Source organism: Arvicola amphibius, chromosome 6 (assembly GCF_903992535.2).
Source record: "Arvicola amphibius chromosome 6, mArvAmp1.2, whole genome shotgun sequence".
NCBI classification, from domain to species: Eukaryota; Metazoa; Chordata; class Mammalia; order Rodentia; family Cricetidae; genus Arvicola; species Arvicola amphibius.
In genome coordinates this window covers 17,396,860-17,421,371 of record NC_052052.2, presented here as the reverse complement: position 1 = coordinate 17,421,371, position 24,512 = coordinate 17,396,860, and the positions used below count along the sequence as shown (strand labels likewise).

General features: G+C 46.0%; 1 protein-coding gene across 1 annotated transcript in view; it reads right to left on the bottom strand.

Annotated features, from left to right (window-relative positions):
* Clic4 (chloride intracellular channel 4) overlaps positions 1-24,512 on the bottom strand; it is a 57,331-nt gene that overhangs the window by 18,737 nt on the left and 14,082 nt on the right. The window contains exon 2 of the mRNA XM_038333466.1: positions 3,577-3,686. Within this exon, the coding sequence (XP_038189394.1) occupies positions 3,577-3,686 (110 nt within the window). The remainder of the gene's footprint in view (positions 1-3,576; positions 3,687-24,512) is intronic.

The following is a 24,512-nucleotide window of genomic DNA, read 5'->3' as shown; positions in this document are numbered from 1 at the left end:
GAGACCCTATTCTCAGAGATGGAACAATGTCTCAGAGGGTAAGGAACTGGCTGCCCTTCTAAGAATCCAGGCTCAATTCCCAGCACCCATAAAGTAGGCCACAAACTATCCGTAACTCTAGATCTACCGTATCCGATGCCCTCTTCTGGCCTCTGTGGGCACATCGTGCACAGACATATATGTAGGCAAACACCCATGCACATAAAATGAAAGAGAGCCTGTTCTCAAGGGATTATGATGCAGAACCAGAGAAGGACACTCAATATTCCCTTCTGGTAGCATACACAAGCATCCACAGACAGACAGACAGACAGACAGACAGACAGACAGACAGACAGACAGAAAGGGAAAACGTCTTAAAGTTACAATTTCTACGCAGGTCCCCAAAGCAGAGGTCATCAGCTGTACAGAGAAAGGCAGGTGACTTAGTGTATGTCCCGACTGTCTCTCTTCAGATCACTAATCTTATATACTTTGTTTTGTTTTTGTGTTTGGAGACATGGTCTCTAACTACCCTGGTTAGCCTGGAACTCATCAGAAGGATGAGATCCATCCTTCTGCTTTTGCCTCCCAATCTCTGAGATCACAAGCGAACCTTCACCTTCTTATACCTCCGGCTTTCTCCTCCCCTCTGGAAGGTTTGACTCTGATGGAACTAACAGCAATGGAGATACTGGTCTCTGGCTTAGGAACTCTGGGCAGAATGAGAGTAGTACAAGTCTCCAAATTTATTAAGACCCTGGTTACTCTGGTTACTGTCATAAGCCTGTCAGTCAACAAAAGCCCTATAAACCAATAAACTCTAATCGTTAAGAGGTCAAAACCAGCTGGGCGGTGGTGGTGTGTGCCTTTAATTCCAGCATTCAGGAGGCAGAGGCGGGCGGATGTCTGAGGACAGCCTGGTCTACAGAGGAGTTCCAGGGCAGTGAAAGCTAAACGAAGAGAAACCCTATCTTGAAACCACCGACCAAAAAAGGTAAAAGAAAAAAAATCTTAAAATAGTCAAAAGTACCCTGAACAGTGCCCACCACACAGATGAGACTGAAGGTTAACCTTCCCTTTGACCTAACTTGAAAGAGCAACTGACCTCCAGAGAATGAGGCTTCTTGCCCTCAGCCTCAGGGTTACTTCTGGCTGGGCTCTCGGCGCACAGCCAGGCCTTACTTACTCCTTTCTCCCAAACTACCCTGCTTTTATCCCCACATGATGACATGTCTGCTGCTGGACTCCCAGATATAAAACATGTTTATCTGCAGCTTTTGTTCAAATAGCAATGGCTGACTGAGATAGAGATTCTTTCTGTGGCCTGGATGTCATTTTATCTAAACTGCCTTTAATACAACTTCATCATGAACAGAAAAGCAGACTTGGAAACAACTCCCGCTGGAGCATTAAGGCTGCACTGGAGGCAGGCAATGGCGGGGTTGGAAGGCTCACAGAAGGCGCGCATCCGCCAGCACAGTCATTAACACCGACTGAGACTTAGAAGACACGCTGTGCCAGAGCCAGACCCCGCCTGTTCTTATGGAGGAAAGCTAACAATCACTGCTTCAGGGTACAGAGTGGGCTTCTCAGTAGCTCTCGGGGGGGCCGTCACTCCGAGCTGGCATGCTCTGGGATCAGTACTTTCAGTGCGGAAGTGGGCAATTTCCAAGATATTCAAGAAAATAAGCTCAGTGGGTATTTTCTCCCCCACAGACTTGTAGAGTCACAAAGCTTTAAAACTAAGTGTACGTTATGGAAGGTTCTTCCTACCGTGGGGCATGTCACTCTGGTGACAACTTTATTATATGCTGTTTCTGAGCCAGTGTTCATTCTCTTTGGTCACTCGCTTTTAAAAATGTTCAAAACTCTGTAAGCCCATGGGAAAGGCCTGAAGGGATAAACATCAGAGACCATGCCTAAAAGCTGGGGTCTCCAGGAAAGGACACTGATGACCTGGCTGGAGGGGGAGGAGTCATCAGATCCTCCTGGAAGTTAATAGAGTGTGGGATCAAACACCCGGAACACCTGTACTTGGGAATGGGTGGGCAGGGGCAGGAACTGCAAACCTGTGTCTAAGAGGGAAAATTATCTTGTTTGTACTACAGACCTGAGATTCCTAGAGAAAACCAAAACCCCAGACCCTAACTTTAGCTGTTCTCTTCTATTGATCTGATACATAACCCTAGAAAATGCACATCCTTGGTAGTTTCTGGCTCTAAGACCCCCCCAATACCTATGTCCATGGAGTGCAATACTTTCAGGTATACCAGCCCTCAAGCACCAACCAGCTTGCAGCAGTAACACCTCCCAGAGGCTGTAAAGGAGTAGGCCCCATGTGCTCATTCCCCACCAGATTCGGCATTCCTGGTCTCTTGGACAATCAGGCACTGTACTCAACTGCTCAAAGAAGTCTTTTCAAAGCATGGCAGCCAACTCATTTGTTCCGAGCTAAAACTGGAATAGAAGAACACCACGTAGCTTAGGACATAGTAAGGGTGTGTGTCTGGGGTATGGTCTATTTTTAGGAGTTAGACTGAGAAGCTTCCTTTTTGAATATATGTAGAAAAATAAAAGTAATAGCAGGGTCACTGCGTGACTTATTCCACTCTTACAACAGCTCTGTCCAATAGGAACAGACCAGTGTCTTCTCAGGAGCCTGCAGTCCTTCCAACGCTTATTCTCTGATATCAAAGGCTTATTTTCTACATTCACAAACTATCTCCAAAGGGGTTCCTGAAAGACTGGTTATTTTCAACAAATACACTTTTTTCCCTTTTTGAAACAGTCTCTCTCTCACACTCTATAGCTCAGGCCAGCCTTGAATGAACAATCCTCCTGCCTCTGACTCCCAAAGAAGAGTCACCCACCCAATTAACAAATAAATTTTAAATCTTCAGCATTTCAAATACTGTTCCCAAGGTCCAGCATGGTAGTGCAAGCCTTTAATCCCAGCACTCAGAGGCAGGCAGACCTCAGTGAATTCAAGGCCAGCCTCATCTACAAAGTTAAGTTCCAGGATAGCTAGAGCTGCTACACCGAGAAACCCTGTCTTGAAAAGCCGGAAGGAAGGAAGGAAGGAAGGAAGGAAGGAAGGAAGGAAGGAAGGAAGGAAGGAAGGAAGGAAGGAAGGAAGGAAGGAAACAAAACTGTTCCAAAGAAGTAAAAAATAAGGCACAGACAAAGACCCCGTGGGATGATAACCTAACTGGGAACCGCTCTATGACAACTCTCAGGATAAATAACTGTCTGCCGTCACACAGCAGTCTGACAAGTTTCCCGTAGACACTATTAACAACTTGAAATGCTTAGAAAGTAATTAGTAAACAAGGCTGAGGCATTTATCTATGTCGAGGGCACTATGTGGAGCTAGGAGGATGGTTCGGTGTTAATCAAACACACACGGGCCCTGGTGGTACACCACCACCACCCCTTGACTCTAATGTTTGTACATGTTAAATCGAGACTTAAACAGAAAGCTTGAATACTGTGTGCTTCCTTCATGGGCGATCAAAGCAAAGGGCAGGAAGAGGACCCAAGCTAGGGATAAACTACACACTTGCAAGGCAGTTCCACACCACAGCCGTGTCTTACCTTTTCAGGTCAACGGTTGTGACACTAAACACAACTCCTTTGAGCCAAAGGATCATGAAGAGCCTCTGTGAGAAGGGGCAGTTGCCGATGCTCTCACCATCACTGCCAGCCTGCAAACAGAATTAAACATTTAAAACCAAGGTCAAAAATGAGGGCACTCAAGCAGCAGAACTCTTACGAATTCAGATCCGAAATACTAGGAGTGGCAAGGAGAGTGGAAATGCAGGTCTTAATTGCTGTGGTCTTTCATTTGCCTCAGTTTCTTCTTAGAAATGACCAGTCCGGCAGAGCCCTGTTCCAGATGCCTTTGCATCGTAAAGGAGACTTTGTCACCATTATCCAACATGGCGGCCAGCAGCAACATCTGGCCAATGACTACTTAGTCCCAATCTAATGAACACACTTTACTTATCTTTTTATCTTTTCTTTCTTTCTTTTTTTCCTTTTTTTGTGTTTTGTTTGTTTGTTTTTTGAGACAGGGTTTCTCTGTAAAACAGTCTTGGTTGTCCTGGAACTCGCTTTGTAGACCAGGCTGGCCTTGAACTCAAAGATCCGCCTGCCTCTGCCTCCCGAGTGCTGGGATTAAAGGCGTGCGCCACCTCATTTTACTTATCTTAAAAAAAAAAAAATCACACAAAAAAGTCACACTTGGCTAATAGCTGTGTGCTGGTTTGACTGGGGCGATGACTGAGGCGCTCCCCGTACTTTTTGGTATTTGACTACTTGGTCCCCAGTTTGTGGCACTGTTTGAGTATGATTAGGAGGTGTGGCTTTGGTGGAAGAAGTATGTCACTGGGTGTGGGCTTTGAGGTTTCAAAAGCCATAAACCATTCCCAGTTTGTTGTTTCCTATTTGTGGCTTGAGGTGTGAGCTCTCAGCTGCAGCTCCAGCAGCCAAGCCTGGTGCCAGCTGCCATGCTCCCCACTGTGACGGTGATGGACTCGCTTTTATTCCTCTAGATCCTGAAGTCCAAAACAAACCCTTCCTTCTCCAAGTTGCCTTGCTCATGGTGTTTATCACAGCAACAAAAAGTAATTAACAAAGCTGCTATGCTGAAAAGTGCACCATACCCAAGGACACATATATCCCTAACACAGGCAAAAGGCAAAGTCTGCCATGGGTCTGAGAGTATTCTTTCTTTGGCCTGGAGGGGCTGGGGCGTAGAGGGACCAGCAGGCGGGCAGAGTTTCTCAGTGAAGCCCTGACTGTCCTAGAACTCACTTCAAAGACCAGACTGGCCTCAAACTCACAGGGATTTACCTGACCCAGTGTCCCAAGTGCTGGAATTAAAGGTGTGCACCACCACAACCAGCAACAGTATACTGTATAAGGCAACATAAAACCAAGAAATGTGTAGGCATCTGTCTCCATAGAGTCACCAATCATCTCCCATTAAAGAAGGACCCTATGCTGGGCAGCGGTGGCGCACGCCTTTAATCCCAGCATTTGGGAGGCAGAGGCAGGAGAATCTCTGTGAGGACAAGGCCAGCCTGGTCTACAAAGGAAATTTCAGGACAGCCAGAGCTAAACAGTGAAACTGTGTCTTGAAAAAACAAAAAGAATCCATTATAAATAGCCTCCACCCATGTTATCCATGGAGCAAGGAAACCTGCCACTTTTACAAAGCTTTTCCTAATCCACCTCATGAATGAACAGTTAACTTCCCTGAGTGCAGCAATGAACACGGCAGAATTTTCCCAAGTCCAAGCCAAGCAACTCTTTAATTTTTATAAGGTATGCGCCAAGATTAAAAGGGGGATGGATGAGGGGTGAACTTATAGCACATACCTATAAGGCAGAGGCAGAACGATCAGGAATTCAAAGTTATCCTCTACTACATCGCAAGTTGGAGGCCAACCTAGGCTACACACCTCAGGACAGAAACACTCTGATTACTCCCGCTGGTCCTGCACAACATGGCCAAGAAACACTATTTTCTTGTCTCAGTTTATCTGAATCCTTCTGGGGCTTGGACTCACCAAAGCAAAACAGGGCACAAGGAATATGGAAGTCCATCTGCATGTTTGCACACACAGCAGACACAAGGAATATGGAAGTCCATCTGCACGTTTGCAGACACAAGGAATATGGAAGTCCATCTGCATGTTTGCATACACAGCAGATACAACCACGTGAGCAAGCGCCCATGAGCAGAAGGCAATTGGCATTACCACTCGCTGTGCAATGTACCAGAATTCTTGAGTTTCCTTTGGGATAAAAAAACCATTTGAGGCTGGGTGGTGGTGCACACCTTTAATTCCAGCACTCAGGAGGCAGAGGCAGACAGATCTCTGAGTTTGAGGGTAGCCTGGTCTACATACAGGCTACACAGAGAAATCCTATATTGGGAGGGAAAAAAGGCATTTGAACTCATAGGGCTTTTTTTTTGTTTTTTGATTTTTGTCTTTTGAAACAGGGTTTCTCTGTAGCTTTAGAGTCTGTCCTATAACTAGCTCTTGTGGACCAGGCTGGCCACAGACTCACAGAGATCCGCCTGCCTCTGCCTCCCAAGTGCTGAGATTAAACATATGCACCACCACACCGCCCAGCTGAACTCATGTTTTAAAGAAATTAAAAACAACAAAACTTTCTATTTCTTTTCTCTCCCTCCACATACAATGCATTTTTCACTTCCTAATACAAACTATAATCATCAGTGATACACATTCGAGGTTGGGGGAGGTTCTGTTTTCCTAAAGTAACCCTGGACTATTCAGAACATCAGTAAAACACCACATCAGTAAGAGGTTACTGAGTCCCTAACTAACACCAGGTCACTTAGCAGTCGAGGTATAGCTCACTGGTATAGTGCTATCAAGGCCCTGGGTTCCACAGTCAATGCCAAAGCTTCCTCAGGTAAATCAAATAACAGGAGTCACAGAGAACTTGGAAAAAAGACAAGGGTACACCCATATAAAGAGGATCTCAGACACCACTATAATCGGAAGTCATAGTTACAAATGGACTTTAATTTTTAAAAATACTAATCTTATTAATAACAATATATATGTAGAATTTGTAGTCAGAATGAATCATAAAGTCCTAACACTGCAAACTGCAAAAATTTACTTTCTAAAGCACGTCTACTTCTTTAGCTTCATTGTGTCTTAAAATAATCCAAGGGCCTGGAGAGATGACTCAGTCGTTAAGAGCACTGGCTGCTCTTCCAGAGGTCCCTGGTTCAACTTCCAGAACCCACATGGCAGCTCACAACTATGTATAACTCCAGTTCCAGAGATCCAAGCCTCCTCTAGCCTCCATGAGCACCAGGCACAAACATATATTCAGGCAAACACTCATACACCTAAAATAAAAACATACAAGGCTTTTAAAGAAACAAAGGAATGAACCGGAGAGATGGCTCAGCAGGTAAAGAGCTTGTCGCACGAGCTAATGACCTAAGTTTGATCCCCAAAACCCATATAATGGTGGAAAAAGACAACCTACTCCACAAACTTGCCCACTGGCCTACCTCCACCTGTGGGCTGTGACGAGTGTACACACACACAGAATAATAAGAAATAGTAAAATTATAAAACCCAAGGAGAACATTCAAAAACAGACTCTGGCTTCACATTGAAAGACCGCAATTTCAGAGAATCCAACTCAACCATGAATTTTTAAAACTCAACCAGCAGATGCCAAGAGCAAGATGACCAAGATAGAAAAAACTACCTGACAAAATATCTAGGAACTGTGATAAAAACGCTTCAACAATCGCGTATCAGTACCTTGAGACAAATGAAAAGCTGGCAAGCCTCAGTAAAATAGTCTAAACAGGAAACTCGAAGAACCACTTAAAACTAAAGTTATAGTAACTGGTTGGTTGGAAGTGTCACCCCAGCCCCCTGGCAACCCTTTATTCAAGGAGTCTGGGATGTTTGGTTGGAGGCGTAACCCCAGCCCTCTGGCATTCATTTTGGAATGTTTGAGTGGGAAGTCCCAAAATCAAGCCCAGTCCCCTGGGAGTTGCCATAGCCTATACTCCACCTCCAAGAAAGCCCGCCAAATGGTGGCCCTTCCCCAGAGAGGTCAAGACCACTCCCACAGGCTATTTAAACTGCCCCAGAGAACAAACCTGTGGTCTTCCCAGTCGCCCCCCCCCCAGCTTCCCCCCTCCCCCACATGTTGTCCCAGAGGGCCACCACTGTGCGCTGGCAACCATTAAACCTGGGACTTTTTCTAATTTGGTTTGATTTGGTCTGATTTGGATTATTGTGACAGCGGAGAGGATTATAGGGCCGGAAAAACTTTACAGTAGCCAAAATAAGAGGCTCAGCAGATAGACTCCACTGTGACTGTCAGTAGTGTCTCCCTGAGGCCCACCTGTTACAGGCTTGGCCCCATGGCCTACATGGAAGGCACTATGGATGGCCTAGGAGGAGCTCTATGTCACTGTGAGCATACCACTGGCAAGAATATGGAAACTCAGTGGGCGGTGGTGGCACATGATTTAATGGTAGTAACTCTGGAGGCAGAGGCTGGAGGATCTGAGTTCAAGACCAACCTGGTCTACATAGCTAGTTCCAGGACAGTCAAGGGATATGAAGATAAACTCTGTCCAGATAAAAGAAAAAAAAGAAAAAAAAAATGAGACCTCAATATCTTCCTCTTCTCTTTTGCTTCTTGGCCAAAATAAGCAATTCGTTCTGCCATATACTACCAGCCACTGCCATCCAACTGCCGCATGAGAGACCCAAAGCTGTAAACATCAACACCATAGACCAAGACTTTTCTCTTCAGAAGTTAGTTATCTTGGGTATTTTATTATAGTAAAGAGCTAACTAATACTAAGACTGACTCCAAAGTCAAAGGGATGACATACAGGAAAGAACTAAAAGAATAAAAGTCATGCAATCTGAGCAAAGGAGAAAAGGTAGGCTTAAACTGAATATATAAAGCCAGACTGAATATATAAAGCCAGATATGTGGAGCACGCCTTTAATCCCAGCACTTGGGAGGCAGAGGCTGGCAGATCTTTGTGAACTCAAGGCCAGCTTGGTCTACATAGTAAGTTCCAGGACAACCAGAGCTACATATAGTAAGATCCTGTCTCAAAACAGCAACAACAAAAGGACTATTGGCCACTTTTGATGTAGGACCCAGCCATGACCAGCTCAATAGAGGCCTGAGTCTCAGTAGTTTACCCTGGTTCCGAGAAAGATCACAAACTGACACTACCCAGGCACCACCCAGGAACAGACCACCCAAAGGAAATTCCTAACTTCCAATCATAGTAGATAGGATCACCTGCCAGTGCACACCCATCGCTCTTCACCAGGGACACCCCTAGACAAATGTCAGCCTATCAAGGGTCCTGAGCCTTAGAAATCCCTCACCCCCACCTTTACTACTAGAAAAAAACCAACCCCAACGGAGCTCGGGGCTCTCCAACCACTCCAATACGATGGACCCAAAGAGAGTCCAAGTTTGCAAACTTGTGTAAGAATAAAGGCCCTTGCTTTTACATACAGGACTTGGTCTCCTAGTTAGTTTTAGACAGACTCCGTGATCTGAGCATAACAGATAGCATATATCTGTGTTCCTAACACTCAGGAGACTGAGACAGGAGGACCACCAGTTCAGGGTTGGCCGAGGGTACACAACAAACCATACGGGACGTGGGGATGGGTCTTAGCCATCGCTGGAGTTTTGTTTTTGAAAGGGGTGTTTCTGTCTCTCATGTGGCCTGATATGGCTCTTGCTCACTAGCCCTTCCTCCTCCAGGCCTGTTGTAATTCTGCAATTGCACAATACTGGCATTTAACGAGAAACTACTGGATTAGCTCCCACATTGCAGAATAGGGTCAGGAGTAGACTCCATGAATATTTTAATGTTTCACTAAGTCAAGGTTAAGGAACTGCTCACTTAGAAAACCTGGCTTAATCAGTCCTTAGAGCAGTTAAATTTAAAAATAACTAATGGGGGGGGGGAGCAGGCTTTAACAACTTTATCTCTTTCCTGGGACTAGGAGTGAGAGGTGATGTGACCAGCGGGGAGAGAGAGAAGCTGGAACCTGAAGACAGAATGCTCTCCTATCCGCTAAACTCTTTCCCTCCACACATTTTCTCAGTGCACACAGAGCAATGTGTTACCCCAAAAGAATGACTTAAGATTTATAATACCTCATTTACCTTTAGTGTAGATGCTATTAATCTAATGAGATGTCTTGTGGATGTTGGGGTGCACACCCACAGTCCCAGAATGCAGGAAGCTGAGGCAAGAGGAATGAGGGTTTCTAACAGACTACACAGTGTATCTGAGGCCAACATTTCTTGCTCTATAGGTTCAAGACCCCAACTGAAAAAAAACAAAACAGCAGGAGGGACAGAGGGAGGGAAGAGCTGTCTAAACACTTAAATGACCTCCTTGCCTTAGATTTATTTGCAAGTCACAAAGCAGCAAGGTATGCAAGTCCCCTAGCATCTAACCCCTAGCTTCACATTCTGGTTGAAACCACTCTGCTCGCAAGGTCTCATCTCTCCAACTGGGTCTGCAGAGTACACAAGAGTACAAAGTTCAGACCCAGACACATTGGAATAGTGACTTTACTACCCCATTAGCTGTGCAACCTTCAGTAAACTAACATCTGTAAAAGCGGACTCAATACACATGTCAGAGATCAGCTAAGTCAGGATACCCATAGTGACCAACACATGGTAAGAGTTTAGTAACTGTTTAAGAACAGTTCTTGCTGTAGGGCAGTGGTGGCGTACACCTTTAATTCCAGCACTTGTGAGGCAGAGACAGGAGGATCTCCAAGGCCAGCTTCCAGAGTGAATTCCAGAACAGCCAGGGCTATACACAGAGAAATCCTGTCTTGAAAAACCAAAAAAAGAAAAGAAAATTCTTTTTTACAGCAAGGGCTGCGCTGAGGGGCACACACACACACAGTCAATGAGATGGTTTAGCTGAGGCACCAGCTGAGCAGCAGAGCACTTGCCTAGCACGCATGTCCCAGGTTCGAGCCTAGTGAGGGACTAGGCCTTGGACCGACTCTCGTAGGCAGACAGGGAGAGGGGGGGGACCAAGGCTAGGTAATAAAGGGGACAAATTTCCAAGATGGCCAGCTTCTTCCTCAACCTCCTGGTGATAAAACAGCTTTTGCTTCCCACCAGCAGGCCCCCTGCTGACGGACTGATGAGGACAGGCCATACACCAGTCATGGACCCATCTGCCATCCTGTGTGTCTTCAAGTTTGCCAAAGTAAAGTAGGGGAGGAAGGCCCTTCGGAGGCTTTAAAAGCCCCAGGCCTCAGAAGAGCTTGGCTTTTCAGCTGTGCAAAGGGTTTTTTTTTCCTATGTGTCTGCAGAGCGCATGTGTCCTCACCTCACATGCCTGCCTTCCCATGCCTGCTACTTTCTGTCTGCAGAGGGCATGCTTCCTCACATGCCTGTCTTCACATGACTGCTGCTTCTCTCTGCAGGGCTTCAGGCTTTTCTGCCTTTTAAGTCTTCAACTGGCAGAGAAAACAAGCCCAATCCAGACCCCTAGACTGAGTCATTTCAAGATTGTTTCACTAGTAATGGAAAAAAATAAAAATAAAAGCATCACATGGCCTAACAAGACCATCAGTTCAAGTGCTCAGTCACTGGGATCCCCTGAGTTCCTTGTCTTTCAGAAAGCAGGGGAAAGACTCTAAGAACCTTTTTAAATTTTTCCTGTGTTGCGCATGTGTGCTAGCTAGTGTTCGTACACAACGTGCATGCAGGTGCCTATGGAACTGCGTTTTAACACACACACACAGTCAATGAGATGGCTTAGCAGGTAAAGGCTCTTGCAGCACTAGCTTGATGACCTGGTGATCCAGGGCCCATGTAAACATACATAGAAAACTCTACTCCACAAAGTTGTCTTCTGACATACAGTGTACACACACACACCATGCCTACAGACATACAATATTAATAACAATTCCATATGATAAAACTGAGTACAGTAATTGGAGCAAAAGCAAAAATAATCTTTATTTAGGACGTCAAAAATTTCTAGCCATTGCCAGTCTGCACCTCATCATAGTACTATAATAACCTCATCATAGTACTATAATGTGATAAATAAAGTCAATCACTGTGTTTTCTTTTTTTTTAAAAAAAAATATTTATTTATTTATTATGTATACAATATTCCGTCTGTGTGTATGTCTGCAGGCCAGAAAAGGGTACCAGAACTCATTACAGATGGTTGTGAGCCACCGTGTGGTTGCTGGGAATTGAACTCAGGACCTTTGGAAGAGCAGGCAATGCTCTTAACCACTGAGCCATCTCTCCAGCCCCAATCACTGTGTTTTCAAGCTCTATATTTGCAAACAAAACAGTCAAGGACAAGATTGCAGATTTGGTCTGGGGCACAGCCAGAGCTACCTAAAAGAGACCCTGTGTCAAAAGAACAGCATCAGCGACTACAGAGTTCAGGTTCCATTTCCTAGTTCAGCATCAGCACTGCCAGCTCCTGACACCTATGCCACCAGACAGGAGCTGACTGATCCCTTTTGAATCATACACAACCAAGCAGGGCTAGATGCAACTCCAGGCCAGCACATAGAACATTTACCCCTGAAGATGAACTCTGCTCTTGCAAAGCAAGCTCTTAGAATTAATCCAGTTAATACTTGGATTCGCTCACTCAGCAGAGGGTGGCAGCTAGGCACACTCACCTAGACACAGATTCTCAGAAAACCCCACCCACTCCCTTGAGTCAAGAGACCTGCCCTGGCTAGGCTGTTTGCCTCACCTACAAAAAGGCTATACAGAGCTCACTGGATGCTACAGGAATCGACAGTTACCACATACAAAGGGTTAGAAATAGCATGAGGCTCCAAAGTATGGGGCAGAAGAGGCTGCTGTTCACTGCATGCCTTTTCTTACTTTTCAGTATGTAGAATTCATGTGCAACAAATGAAATAGATTTAAAGGCAAATTATGAGAGCCCGCCTCCGGATGTGCTTTAGAACGCCTGTAGTGAGGTCTGAACTGCAGCTTTTACAAAACACTTCTGGTAATTCAAAGTCTGATGCATTTGGCGGGTATGTTGTATTTTCATAAACACTGACAAAGAAAAAAAATTGAGGGGGAGAAAAATCAACACCTGGAAAGAACTGCCTGATGGTTAAACTCTCCTTTGGACTCTGCCCTTTGGAGGCCAGTCACTGATAACCAGTGTGTAAATAACTGTACGCGTCCCCCACCCCCTAGTAAAAGAATGCTTCCTGGCCCAAAATGATGGTGCATGACTTTAATCCTGGCTGTCGGGGAGGCAAAGGCAGGAGGGAGGGGTCTCTATGAGTTCAAGTGTGGTCTACATGGCAAATTCCAAGCCAGCCAAGGTACTTAGTAAAACCCTTTCTCAAAAATCAAACAAAAAGAAAGCTAACCTATCTTTTTTTTCCCGAGACAGGGTTTTGCTGTAGTTTTGGAGCCTGTCCTGAAACTAGCTCTATAAACCAGGCTGGCCTCAAACTCGAACTCACAGAGATCCACCTGCCTCTGCCTCTCAAGTGCTGGGATTAAAGGTGTGAGCCACCACCACCCAGCTATCTCACATTAAACTAGAGCATTCCCAAATTTAATTAATCCGAGCCAGTTTATAGTCTCGAAAAATCACCCAGACACTGAATTCAAGAACCAGCCAGGCACGGTGGTGCTAGTCTTTAATCTCGGGATTTGCGAGATAGAGACAGAAGGATCTCAGTGAGTTTAATTTTTTTAATCTCTTTTTTCTTGGTGATGAGACAAGCACACCCTAGTGCTCAACCATTTAAAATTAAATTTCAAAAACTGGGCATAAATAGCACATGTCTGTCTGGCCTCTAATCCTAACCGTCAGGAGAGAAGCAAGGAGGTCAGAAGTTGAAAGTCATCTTCAGCTATAAAGGCAGTTAAAGAGCCATCCTGTGCTATATGACACACACACCCCAAAAAAAGGGAGGGCTGGAGGTAATGGCTTGGTCTGTTTTAAAAATAAATAAATAAAAAACCAAACAGGGGTAGGGTCTTGAGAGACAGCTTAGCTGTTAGGAGCACTTCCTGCTCTGGCAGAGGGACTGAGTTCAGTTCCCAGCACCCACTGTAAACTCCAGTCCCAGAAGATTCAACAACTTCTGGCCTCTTCCGTTAACTGCATGCACATGTGCATACAAATATACACAAGTATAAAAATTAATAGATTCAAAGTGGGTGGAAGCAGGGGTCGCCTACTTATTTTCCAGAAGCATGTGGGCTAGGATAAAGAGATGGCCCAGTGATTAAGAGTGCTTGCTGCTCTTCCAGAGAACCCAGGTTCAATTCCCAGCACCCACATCTATCTGTAGTTCTAGTTCCAGGGACCTGACACCCTCTTCTGGCCTCAGCAGGTACCAGGTACATGAAAGATGCACAGATATATATGCAGACAAAACATCTATATACATCAAATAAAAATGCTAAATAAAATGACAGGCAGTTCCTGCCAACAGTAGCCAAGGCTAACCTCTGGTCTTCACATGCGCACATGTGCACAAGAACACACATACAAATGTACAAATGTTTGTCCATTCCCTAATCATGTGAGAACTGTGTTAGCTAAATGCCTGCTAAGTGAAAGTCTAAAGCATCCTCTTCACCACAGCTGCCCATGGTCACAACTACCCCTGGTTACACCTGCAGAGTTGGGGAAGACGCTTCACCGCTTCACCGTCTAGACTCTCAAAATGTCTGTTTCCTTGGTAAATGACCAAATTCTGACTCAGCTACCAACTGTGGCTGATAATTATATTTTTAAAAGAAAAGGTCCCAGCCACACACAGCCACACACACAGCCACAGACACAGCCACACAGACAGACAGACAGACAGACAGACAGACACACACACACACACACACCTGTAAAACTGGGGGAGGAGGGGGAGGATGTCTGTGATAGGGAACTTCAGCCAATCACATTCTGTTTAGGGTGTGTGTCCCCCCCCTGGGGCCAAGAAAAACAGATAAAAGATCCAGGTGCGCTGGCCTCGGGCCTCTTTAGTTCCCTGTGCTCCTGGATCGCTGGAACCCTGGTTTTGTAAGGTTCCCTTTCTTCTGTTTATTAAAGCTGAATCTATTATATTAAACTGGTCTGGTTACTTCTAGTTATCGATCGACCACCCCCATCAGGTCTGGCCTCCTCCCTTAGATGAGGTCCCTGCTGTGATCCCACTACACCTCATTCCTTCCATCCTGGACCGTGTGATGCAACTAAAATCATGGTGTCCTCCGCCTGCGATGAACTCCGCTATCCTGGCCCTTCAGGTCAAGCCCCAGATCCCACCTCTAAGAAACTCCAGCCTGAACCAATCATCTCACGCTCTGTTGCAGCAGACCGTGAGATCTTGTAAAAGTGTGGCACCTGATTTCGTAGCTCTAGGGCCATGATCGAGGCTCTCCACCCTTACAGACCGATGGGCTAGAGCAAGCCTAAACCCTTTCCTTAGCAGTCAGGACGCCCCTGTGACCCCGAGTCAGTGGTGTGTGCTGTCACTCTCTCTGTCTGCAAGTCTATGGCCCGTGCTTGACTGTATCTACCTCACTGTTTTTCTGACTTCCCATGGGACTTCACCTGCTATAAATACTGCACCACTTAGTAGCTTTCAGGACTGGCTAACAGTTAAAGCCTATGAGTTGAATGTGCTTTAGGCCAGTGCCATAGAAAAAGTGTTACTTTTTCCTGACATATTTTTAATCAAAAAATTTAAATTCAGGAGCCTGGGGCGTACTTCGATTTGTATACGGCTTGCCTAGCATGCACAAGACCCTCAGCACAGCACACACAGGGTATGGTGTCACACACCTGATAACTCCGGTACTTGGAAAATAGAATCAGGAGGATCACATGAATAAGAGCTGAGACAAAGCCCAGTGGCAAAATGCTTTCCTCACATGTAAAAGGCCTGGAGTTCAATTTCCAGAATCTTTCATACATACACAGACACACAGACACACACACACACACACACACACACACACAGGGAGGTAGGCAGGCAGACAGACAGACACACACGCCCCAAAGATTCTAGGAGGGACTCCTTGGATGTGACTGTTGTAGCAGAACTGATAGCATCCTGCCGTTGAAATCAACACCCGAAGACAGAGTGGCGAGTCAGGAAGGAGCAGCTGGCATCTGATGCCATATTCTACTGCACTTTTATCCATGTATCTCCTTGACTGCTGAAGCCACACTGAACTCGCTCGGATGTTGTTAGTCATGATCACAAGCAGCTAAATCAACACTCATTTGCACCTAGTTTAGACTAGCTGAAGGCTGGGGTCAGCTCAGGGGATTCCATCCCCACTACCACCAATGGGGCAGCACAGTGTGAAGGACGGAAGCAAGGAAAGGAAGTAGCAGCATCCCTGGGTGCTCCACAGGCTGCCATCTAGACTACGCAGGGAGTGAGCTGGGTAGCACTGGCCCTCCGAGGTCTGCGAGCAGGACATCATACAGAACAGCCTGTGCCTGGTTTCTCAGAGCTGCACACGCCCTCACCTCCCAAACACTGCAGCAGGCAAACAGGGAAAGAACAGGCCTGATCTCGTGAGGAAACAGGTAATAGAGATAAATATTCCAACACCGCCAAATGCCTAAGGGTAGCCCAACACGCAGAGACCGGACAGGGGGCCCTGCTTCAGATGAGAGGCTCACAGGCCTCACAGGCATCACCTAGACTAAGGAAAACGCAGTTTCTGGCTAGGCTCCGTGAGCACAAGGCCACAAAAGACATCCGAAACCACATTAAAAGGTAGATTTTTATCTTTTTTTTTTTTTTTTTTTTTTTTTTTTTTTTTTTTTAGTTTTTTGAGACAGGGTTTCGCTGTAGCTATCAAGCCTGTCCTGGAACTAGCTCTTGTAGACCAAGCTGGCCTCGAACTCACAGGGATCCGCCTGCCTCTTTTTTTTTTTTTTTTTCCTTAAAGCAGGGTCACAACTATATAGCCCTGGAGCTCACTGTGTAGTCCAACATGGCCTCACACCTGCCTTTATTTAACTCAACACATCTAAAGGTAGATTTTTATGCTCAAAGAAGAAATAATTTATTGGTTTGTTTGAAAATATTTACCAAGTGTGCTCTCGTTCTCTCTCTCAAGAAAGGGTTTCTCTGTGCAGCCCTGGCTGTCCTAGAACTCAATCTGTAGATCAGACTGGTCTCAGAGATCCGCCTACCTCTGCCTCCCAAATTCTGGGATTAAAGGCCCAGCCTATGAAGAGCACTGACATCTTGACTCTAACAAGCACAGAACACCTGGTTTGAAGCACACTGGTGCTTCTACTTAAGTACTTGTATGATTCTGGAGACTTATTTACCTCTCTGGTTCTCAAGGTTTTTTTCTCCATAAAATGGGGAAGAACATGCACTTCAAATTATTACAGCTATCCAATGAGAGATAGATGGAAATACCCAAGAATACAGCCGACATCGGAAGGTGATTGGTAAGATTACATTGCAAAGAAGGAAGTGTAGTTCTGAACTGATGGGCGTGGCAGGAGGAAGAAGAGCAGGTGAGATCCCAGCACAGGATAATAGGTCAGCACTAAAGAAAGGAATGAAAGGAATTGATAGGGACCCAGAGGCCAAAGATCAATTTCCATTTAAGGCAATAAGAAGCTACCAAGAGAGAAATCCCGGGCAGCAGGCGTCAAATTGCTGACCGACAGACGGAACCAGGACGGCAGGACTGCGCGTAGAGGCAAAGACGATAGAAAGAAAGTGTGGTCAAACTAAACCAGGAAAGAGCAAGCCTGTGCTCAAGGGCCTTCAGAAGCTTGGGTTAAACACCTGGGTAGAGAAAAGTGGGGGGGGGGGGCAGAGAGCTAGAGCCTGCAGGGGTGCAGTGTCCAGGCCTTCCAGACACAACGGAGGGGTCTATCCCCCTGGAGAATCTGCAAACCAAAACCACTCCCGACCTCAGCACACACTTGGGGAGAGAGGGAGGTAGGAATGAGGTTTTCCTTTTCTTTTTCACATTTAAGAAAAGGCAACCTGGTCAGGGTGAGATATGTCTTTAATCCTAAAACTTCAGAGGCAGAGGCCGGCAGATCTCTGTGAGTTCGGGGCCAGCCTGGTCTACAAAGTGAATTCCAGGACGGTCAGAGATGCTATATGGAGAAACCCTGTCTTGAAAGGAAACAAAAAAAAAAAAAAATGCACCAAATGTTTATAAATGCTGCACAAATATTAGAATGCTTAACTATAACTGAACTTTAATTTTTTTAAATACTGAGTGCATTACTGGAGGGAATTAGCCCCAGTTGAGAGCGCCCAGGACTCCAGGTTCCCACTTGAAGCACATGCTGAACATGAACGGGCTCTAATCTGTACTAAAATCAAGCCTGACTGTCTCTGCCAGAATCCTTTTTAAAAATGACACCTGAGCAGACAGGACCGATGAGAACTATGGCTCTGCCTAGCTGTACTCACTGTCCAGGAGAAGCAGTGACTGCTGCTTCTTCAGGAGAAATTATATCAATTTGAAACCTCAACTGAAAGTCATCCCATCTCTTTCCCCCAAATGCTTCAATGATTTTTAAGGTGGGCATGGCGGCACACACCTGGAGGTCCAGCCCCGGAGAGGGAGGGAGCAGGAGTATCAGGAATGCAGTCAGCAACACAAGAGACCGGGTCTCGGGAAAGAGGGAAAGGACACAGCTGTGATGCCTGCACTCAGGCTGACGGGAACTGCTGCTACTTCCAGACAGCCTGGGCTAAGGGTTAGACCATGTCCCCAGGAAAAAGAAAGAGGAAAAGGAAAAAACTGTTAGGAATAGCAAGGGTCAGCACATCATACCTCTAACTCCCAGCACTCAGGAGACTGAGGCAGAAGGATAGCATGTTTGAGGCTCACATAAGTTCATAGTGAAACCCAGTCACAAAAAACTAAATCAATGGCTGAAGAATTGGCTCTTGCTTCTTCCAACAGACCTGAGTTTACACTAATGTCAGGCAGCTCACAAATGCCTGTAATTCCAGCTGGCCTCCAAACCCCTGCATACACATGGTATACATTTACAGATATATCCACATAAATAAAAATAAAACTTTAAAAACTAATAAACAAGCTGGGCGGTGGTGGTGCACCTGGTATAAAGAGAGGTCCAGGACAGCCAGGACTATACAGAGAAACCTGTCTTGAAAAAACAAAAGAAACAAAGAATATAAAGCATTACGTTCTTTAAGTCTTCAAAGTCGGGTGCCGCCGGGCGGTGGTGGCGCATGCCTTTAATCCCAGCACTCGGGAGGCAGAGGCAGACGGATCTCTGTGAGTTCGAGACCAGCCTGGTCTACAAGAGCTAGCTCCAGGACAGGCTCTAAAGCTGCAGAGAAACCCTGTCTTGAGAAAAAAAAAAAAAAGTCGGTGCCTATTTTATGAGTAAGGTACGTGTCAATTCTAATTGAGCATGGTTCAGGTACAAGTGTCAGCGTGGGCAGTGCCCACTGTGCTGGAGGGTGAAAGTCTACACAGAAAATCCCCTAGGAAACTTGTCATGTCATGTCACCACACCACAGACTGAAGACATGAGCCAGACAGACCAGCAGACATCCAGGCGAGCCGAGCATGGCAGTTCACTCCAGACCCTGCTCTTATTTTTATTCCTGTGTTTGTGCCTGTGTGGGGTGTGATGCAGCTGCCTGCAGAGGCCAGGGCTGTCACCTCATCCTCAAACTCAAGATGCTGCTTCTTTAGCTGCTGAAGAACTGGGATTATGGGCTTTCACCACCACACCCTGCTCTTGGGAGTAGAGTTTTCACTGTGACATATCTGAGAGTCACCATATATCAACCAGCTTTAGGATACCCCTAACTCAGCCTCTGGGGTGCTGGCATCACAGGTGCGGGGCCCAGCCAGTAAGACTTTGTTTGTTTTATTGAGAGTGTGCGTGTGTATGTGTGTGTGCGTGTGTATGAGAGAGAGTGAGGAAGCGGAGAGAGAGAGAGAGAGAGAGAGGAGAGAGAGAGAGAGAGAGAGAGAGAGAGAGAGAGCAAGAGAAGGGGGGGAGGGAAGGAGGGAGGGAGGGTACAAGTGTCCCGTGGCACACTCAGGGAGGTGAAAGGACAATTCTACAGAAGCGAGTATAGTGAAACCCTGTCCAAAAAGACAACACCCTCATGACCCCTCTGCGTATGCACACACACAATTACACACATGCATGCATACACTCACACACGCATGTGCGCACGCATGCACACGCCAGCCAGGCTTTAACTTTCTGTCTGGGTCTCCACTCAAGCCCAAGACTACACCCTTGGCATATGAACTAAACCTGGACTAGACTAAACAGCAACCACTTTACAGACAACAGCAGAGACCTGTCACCATGCATGCAGGAGTTAAGCCTGGCCTGCCAGTTCCATGCCTTTAAGACTTTAACACTTCTCACTAACCTGTTATTAAGTCGAGACCAGTGGCTATAGAATAAGCTCCTGGCCAAACCCAAATTGCATGCTGTAAGCTTAAAGACCAAATAGACTTTTATCTGTGGTGACCGCTATGATGCAATATGGAACACCACTCCAGCAACAGACATAATATTCTTTGCATGCTTTTATACCTGTAATATGCATAATAGAAGTTTGTCCCAGGATTCTAACAAATACTGAGTTAATAGATTATCTCCTATATTTCCATTTACCCAGCTGTGATGGGTGGGCGTTATACGAAATGAGAAAGGCTCGCTTTTTCTCATTATCATGGGAACATGGCTGAGGAGATCAGCTTCAGGAAGAGCTGTCTGGCCCTGAGAGAGAGAGGCCAGTCCATCAGGGAAGGGGAGGCGCTGCAGGAAGCGCATCCGGCCACTCTGCACCCTCCGCCAGGAAGCACATAAGTGGATGCCGGTACACAGCTCGTTTTCTCCTTCCCCCTTTTTATCCCAGCACGAGGGGGGCACCCACATCTGGGGCAGCTCTTCAGTCCTCAGTTACACCCCTCTAGAAACGCCCTTGAAAACTCTTCGGGGTGAATCCAGCCAGCTGACAATGAAGACTGACCGCCACACAACTTCATGACCTCCTGGCTAAGACCGAGTGAAGATTAACCAATACACCCCCTATGCTGAACTCCTGGAATTCACATCAGCCAGGAACAAAGAATCTGAGAAATGATTCAGATGAATGGCAGAATGGGCACTAGCTGGACCAGAGAGAAAGGACTAGTTCTGCTAAGGCAGCATGGAGGCCAAGGACCGGTACAAAGCTACCTCAACTGATGCTTGGAGAACACTTGGTTTCGTAAACTGACTCCCTAAGACCGTTAAAATCTGTTGAGTGTTGGTTCTGCTCCAAGCTATTCCTCATAAAATGCCATGAGCAGCCGGGCATCTTGGCACATGCTTGTGACTCCAGCATCTGAGGTGGCCAAGGCTGGAGATCTCTGCAAATTTCAGGTCAGCCAAAGCTAGAGTCAGACTCTGTCTAAATAAATAAATTTTAAAAACTCTTTAAAGTTGTGCCCTTTATGGCTGTGGTGGCTTCTTACTGCTATAAATCCTAGCATTCAGAAGGCTGAGGCAAGAGTGTTTGGGGCTAGCCTGGACTCTACAGTGAGTTATAGCCAGCCTGGGCTAAAATAAGATCCCCCTCAAAAATTTTTTTTTTTTTTTAAAGAATTTCAGCACCCCGGAGACAGAGGCAAGTGGATCTCTGGGAGTTCAAGGCCAGCCTGGTCTACAAAGCAAGTTCCAGGACTGTCAGGGCTGTTACATAGAGAGCCCCTGTCTCAAAGACAACCCATTAGCAAATACAAGCTTCCCGTAGAAGCAGGAGCATTCTCGTGTGCACGGGTGCTCGGCACACTTGAGAGGGCTCTGGGAAGGGCCTCAAGCGTTCAACACATTTACTTTGAGTATAAAAAAATGTCTTGGGAAGCTTCAAGAGCCCTCATCTGAGAACAGTACGTGCTCTGGCCAAAACCAGATGTATCCCAATAAGCAGCCAATCAGAACAAATCTTACTGCCACTTAACCACATTGGGATCTAACCAATGAAAATACTCAACAACAAAAAATTACATGGAACGTGTTTCTTACATGAGTCCAGCCCAAGCAAAAATATCTTTGACAAGGGCTCAGCGTTTATAAAGCCAGCTTGAAGGGGGCAGGGTGATGAGACAGTGGCAAGGCCAAGTTTACTCTAGGATTCCGTCTACTTCAAGGAGCAGAGTATACAGAGACTGCAGGACTAATCCACGCAGTAGCCTTTCAGTGAGCCAAAAAGCCGGGGAGGCAGATTGAAAAGGCCTGCTTAGGAAACTGTGTAAGTGTGACCTCACCCCTGGATCACACAGCTATATTTAGTTTATACCTAATATGGATGAAGTCCTGACCGGAGCCATTTCCTCTCCACAAACAGAAACTTCCTTGCTTTTCTTCTGTCAACAATGCAAAGGGTGGGCTCTTCTGGGGGGGGGGGGGGGGGTGGAGTTTTGAAAAAGAAAAGAGAAATGACTTGAGAAAAACATTAACAAATTAGGATGTAGCTTATTAAACTTGGCCCGGCTTGACATTTCGAAGCTGGAAAACAATTCTGAAATCCAAACCCACAGTGTTCAAGGGAGGCTCCTCTGTGGCGCTTCTGAAGGGACTAACCAACCAGAGCCAGAGACACAGGTGGAGCCATGGAAACCCTGCCATTTCCTTCTAAACTTTATCAAGGGGTGCTAGGCTGTCACTCTGTGGTAGAGCGCCAGTGTGCCACGTGTGAGGGCCGGGGTTCAAGAGTTAGCACCTACAATAAAAGAGGTAGAGAGAAGAAAAGAAGATTCAGACAGAACTCTCAAAGGCCATGGTGCAGATCCCACCCCTGCTGTTTACTGGCCCTTTCTGAACTGCACATACGACACAGAATTGACATGCCTACTCCAGAGTTTATGTGCGAATTAACTTGGCTAGCACATCTAAAAGGCTGGCATACCGTGCCTGACACGCAATCAGCACTCAGTGCTGTCTATTATCCCGGCTTTAATATCTTGGCTTTTATCAGTTTACTGTGCCCTGTGTGGGAGTAAATTGAGTACTTTCAAAAGTTTATAACATTATAATAAGATAAAAGATAAAGTCACTTTATGATCCTTGAGTCACCTACTAATTACAGTGACACACTCAAGTCTTCAGCTTTATTACACCCCAGCATGGTATAAGGAGGAAACTGGAAATGAACAGACTAGAGACTGCAATTCCACCCTTAGCCCTTACAAACCACTAGCCAGCCATGACAACACATGCCTTTACTCCCCCCACACTCAGGAGGCAGAAGCGGGATAGGATGCCCGAGTTCCAGGAGAGCTAGAGATGAAAAATCCAAGCATAAGCCTGTGAATCAGGATGTGGTAGCACAAGCATGTAACCTAGCACTCAGAAAGCAGAGGCAGGAGGATTTCAATTTCAGTTGACAGCCTGGGCTGCATGCAGAAGTTGACTCTCGAAAAGGAAAAATAAATTCATGTAAATTTACACTACCTTTATTTCTCCTTTTACAAATTAAATGAGCTCAAAGTCTCTTGGGATGGAGAAGATTTTAAAATATCTAAACACATCTACATTTCCTCTTAAGAAAGCATTATTTAGGCCAGGCAGTGGTGGTGCATGCCTTTAATCCCAGCATTGGGGAGGCAGAGGCAGGCGGATCTCTGTAAACTTGAGGCCAGCCTGGTCTACAAGAGCTAGTTCCAGAACAGGCTCCAAAGCTACAGAGAAACCCTGTTTCGAAAACAAACAAACAAACAAAAAAAGCAAGCATTATTTAATACTAATTACTATATGACCAACTTAATTGCATACAATAAAAAAGCATGGAATTTGGAAGCATAGGAAACAAGTCATTAATTCAAAGGCCTTCTAGAGAACCACTCTATCCAGTGGCACAGACTGACTCCTGACCTCCTGAGATTTCACTTTGGAAGAGGAGGAAGAGAAAAACACTCTTCCTAACGTTTTAGCTAGAGTCCTGAGAGCTGAGGCAGAAGGACTAAGGGAGCTCGTTGTCAGTCATCCAGTGAATACCCGCACGGCTGTGAGCTCCTGTTAACTCAGAAAAGAGTCCCACTCTGATCCTGGGGCTTTTTTCATACTAGCTCTTCAGTTCTGATTTAGAAAGAAGTCCTCCACCTACTCACAAGCCAGGCAAGCAGATCTTAGTGGCATCCCAGAGGCTGAAAGCACACATAGTGCACACATAACTAACCACGGGCCAGTGCAATCTTAAGTGCATCCCAGAGGCAGGAGAGGAGGAGGAAGCAAGTGGGCCCACTGTGGATCATACTCTAAGCGTTTTCCTTATTAATGATTTTAATCTTACCAAAGCCCAAGAGTCAGGTTCTGCTACCTCAGTGGAGACACCAAGAGAAGCGGGGAGCCAGGATTTAAGATGGCTGCATTCCACATCATCCGTGCAGGGAGCAGGAGACAAGCCTGGCTATGGGTCTCTTTTTATCACTTCTCCTCATGTCAGGCGAGCTGGCCTACAGGCATCCATCCGGGGATTCTCATGTATGTCCGTCTCCCAGGAACATGGGCTACTGGGTCTGGCTTGATGGGTCCTTGGGATCCGAACTCAAGTCCTCACGTTAGCACGGCAGGCACTTTCCCACTGAGCCATCTCCCCAACTCCCCAGTATCCACTCTTGTCTAGAACACTCTGACAAACAGCAAAGCACCAAACTTAACTCTCTATGAAAAATAACTGAAGTGTGAATTCTGATCGCCTGCACCTGCTCAATGGACCAACATTCTAGCAGCAACATAGAAAGCACAGGCAATTCTTGAGCAACAGTCATCTCTGACTCTAATTTGAGGATCTCAGATCTCAAATACATCTTAGCACTTAGAGGCTGAGGCAGGAAGACTGTAGGTTCAAGGTTAGTGTGGACTACAGAGAAACTGTCTCACAGAGAGAGAGAGAGAGAGAGAGAGAGAGAGAGAGAGAGAGAGAGAG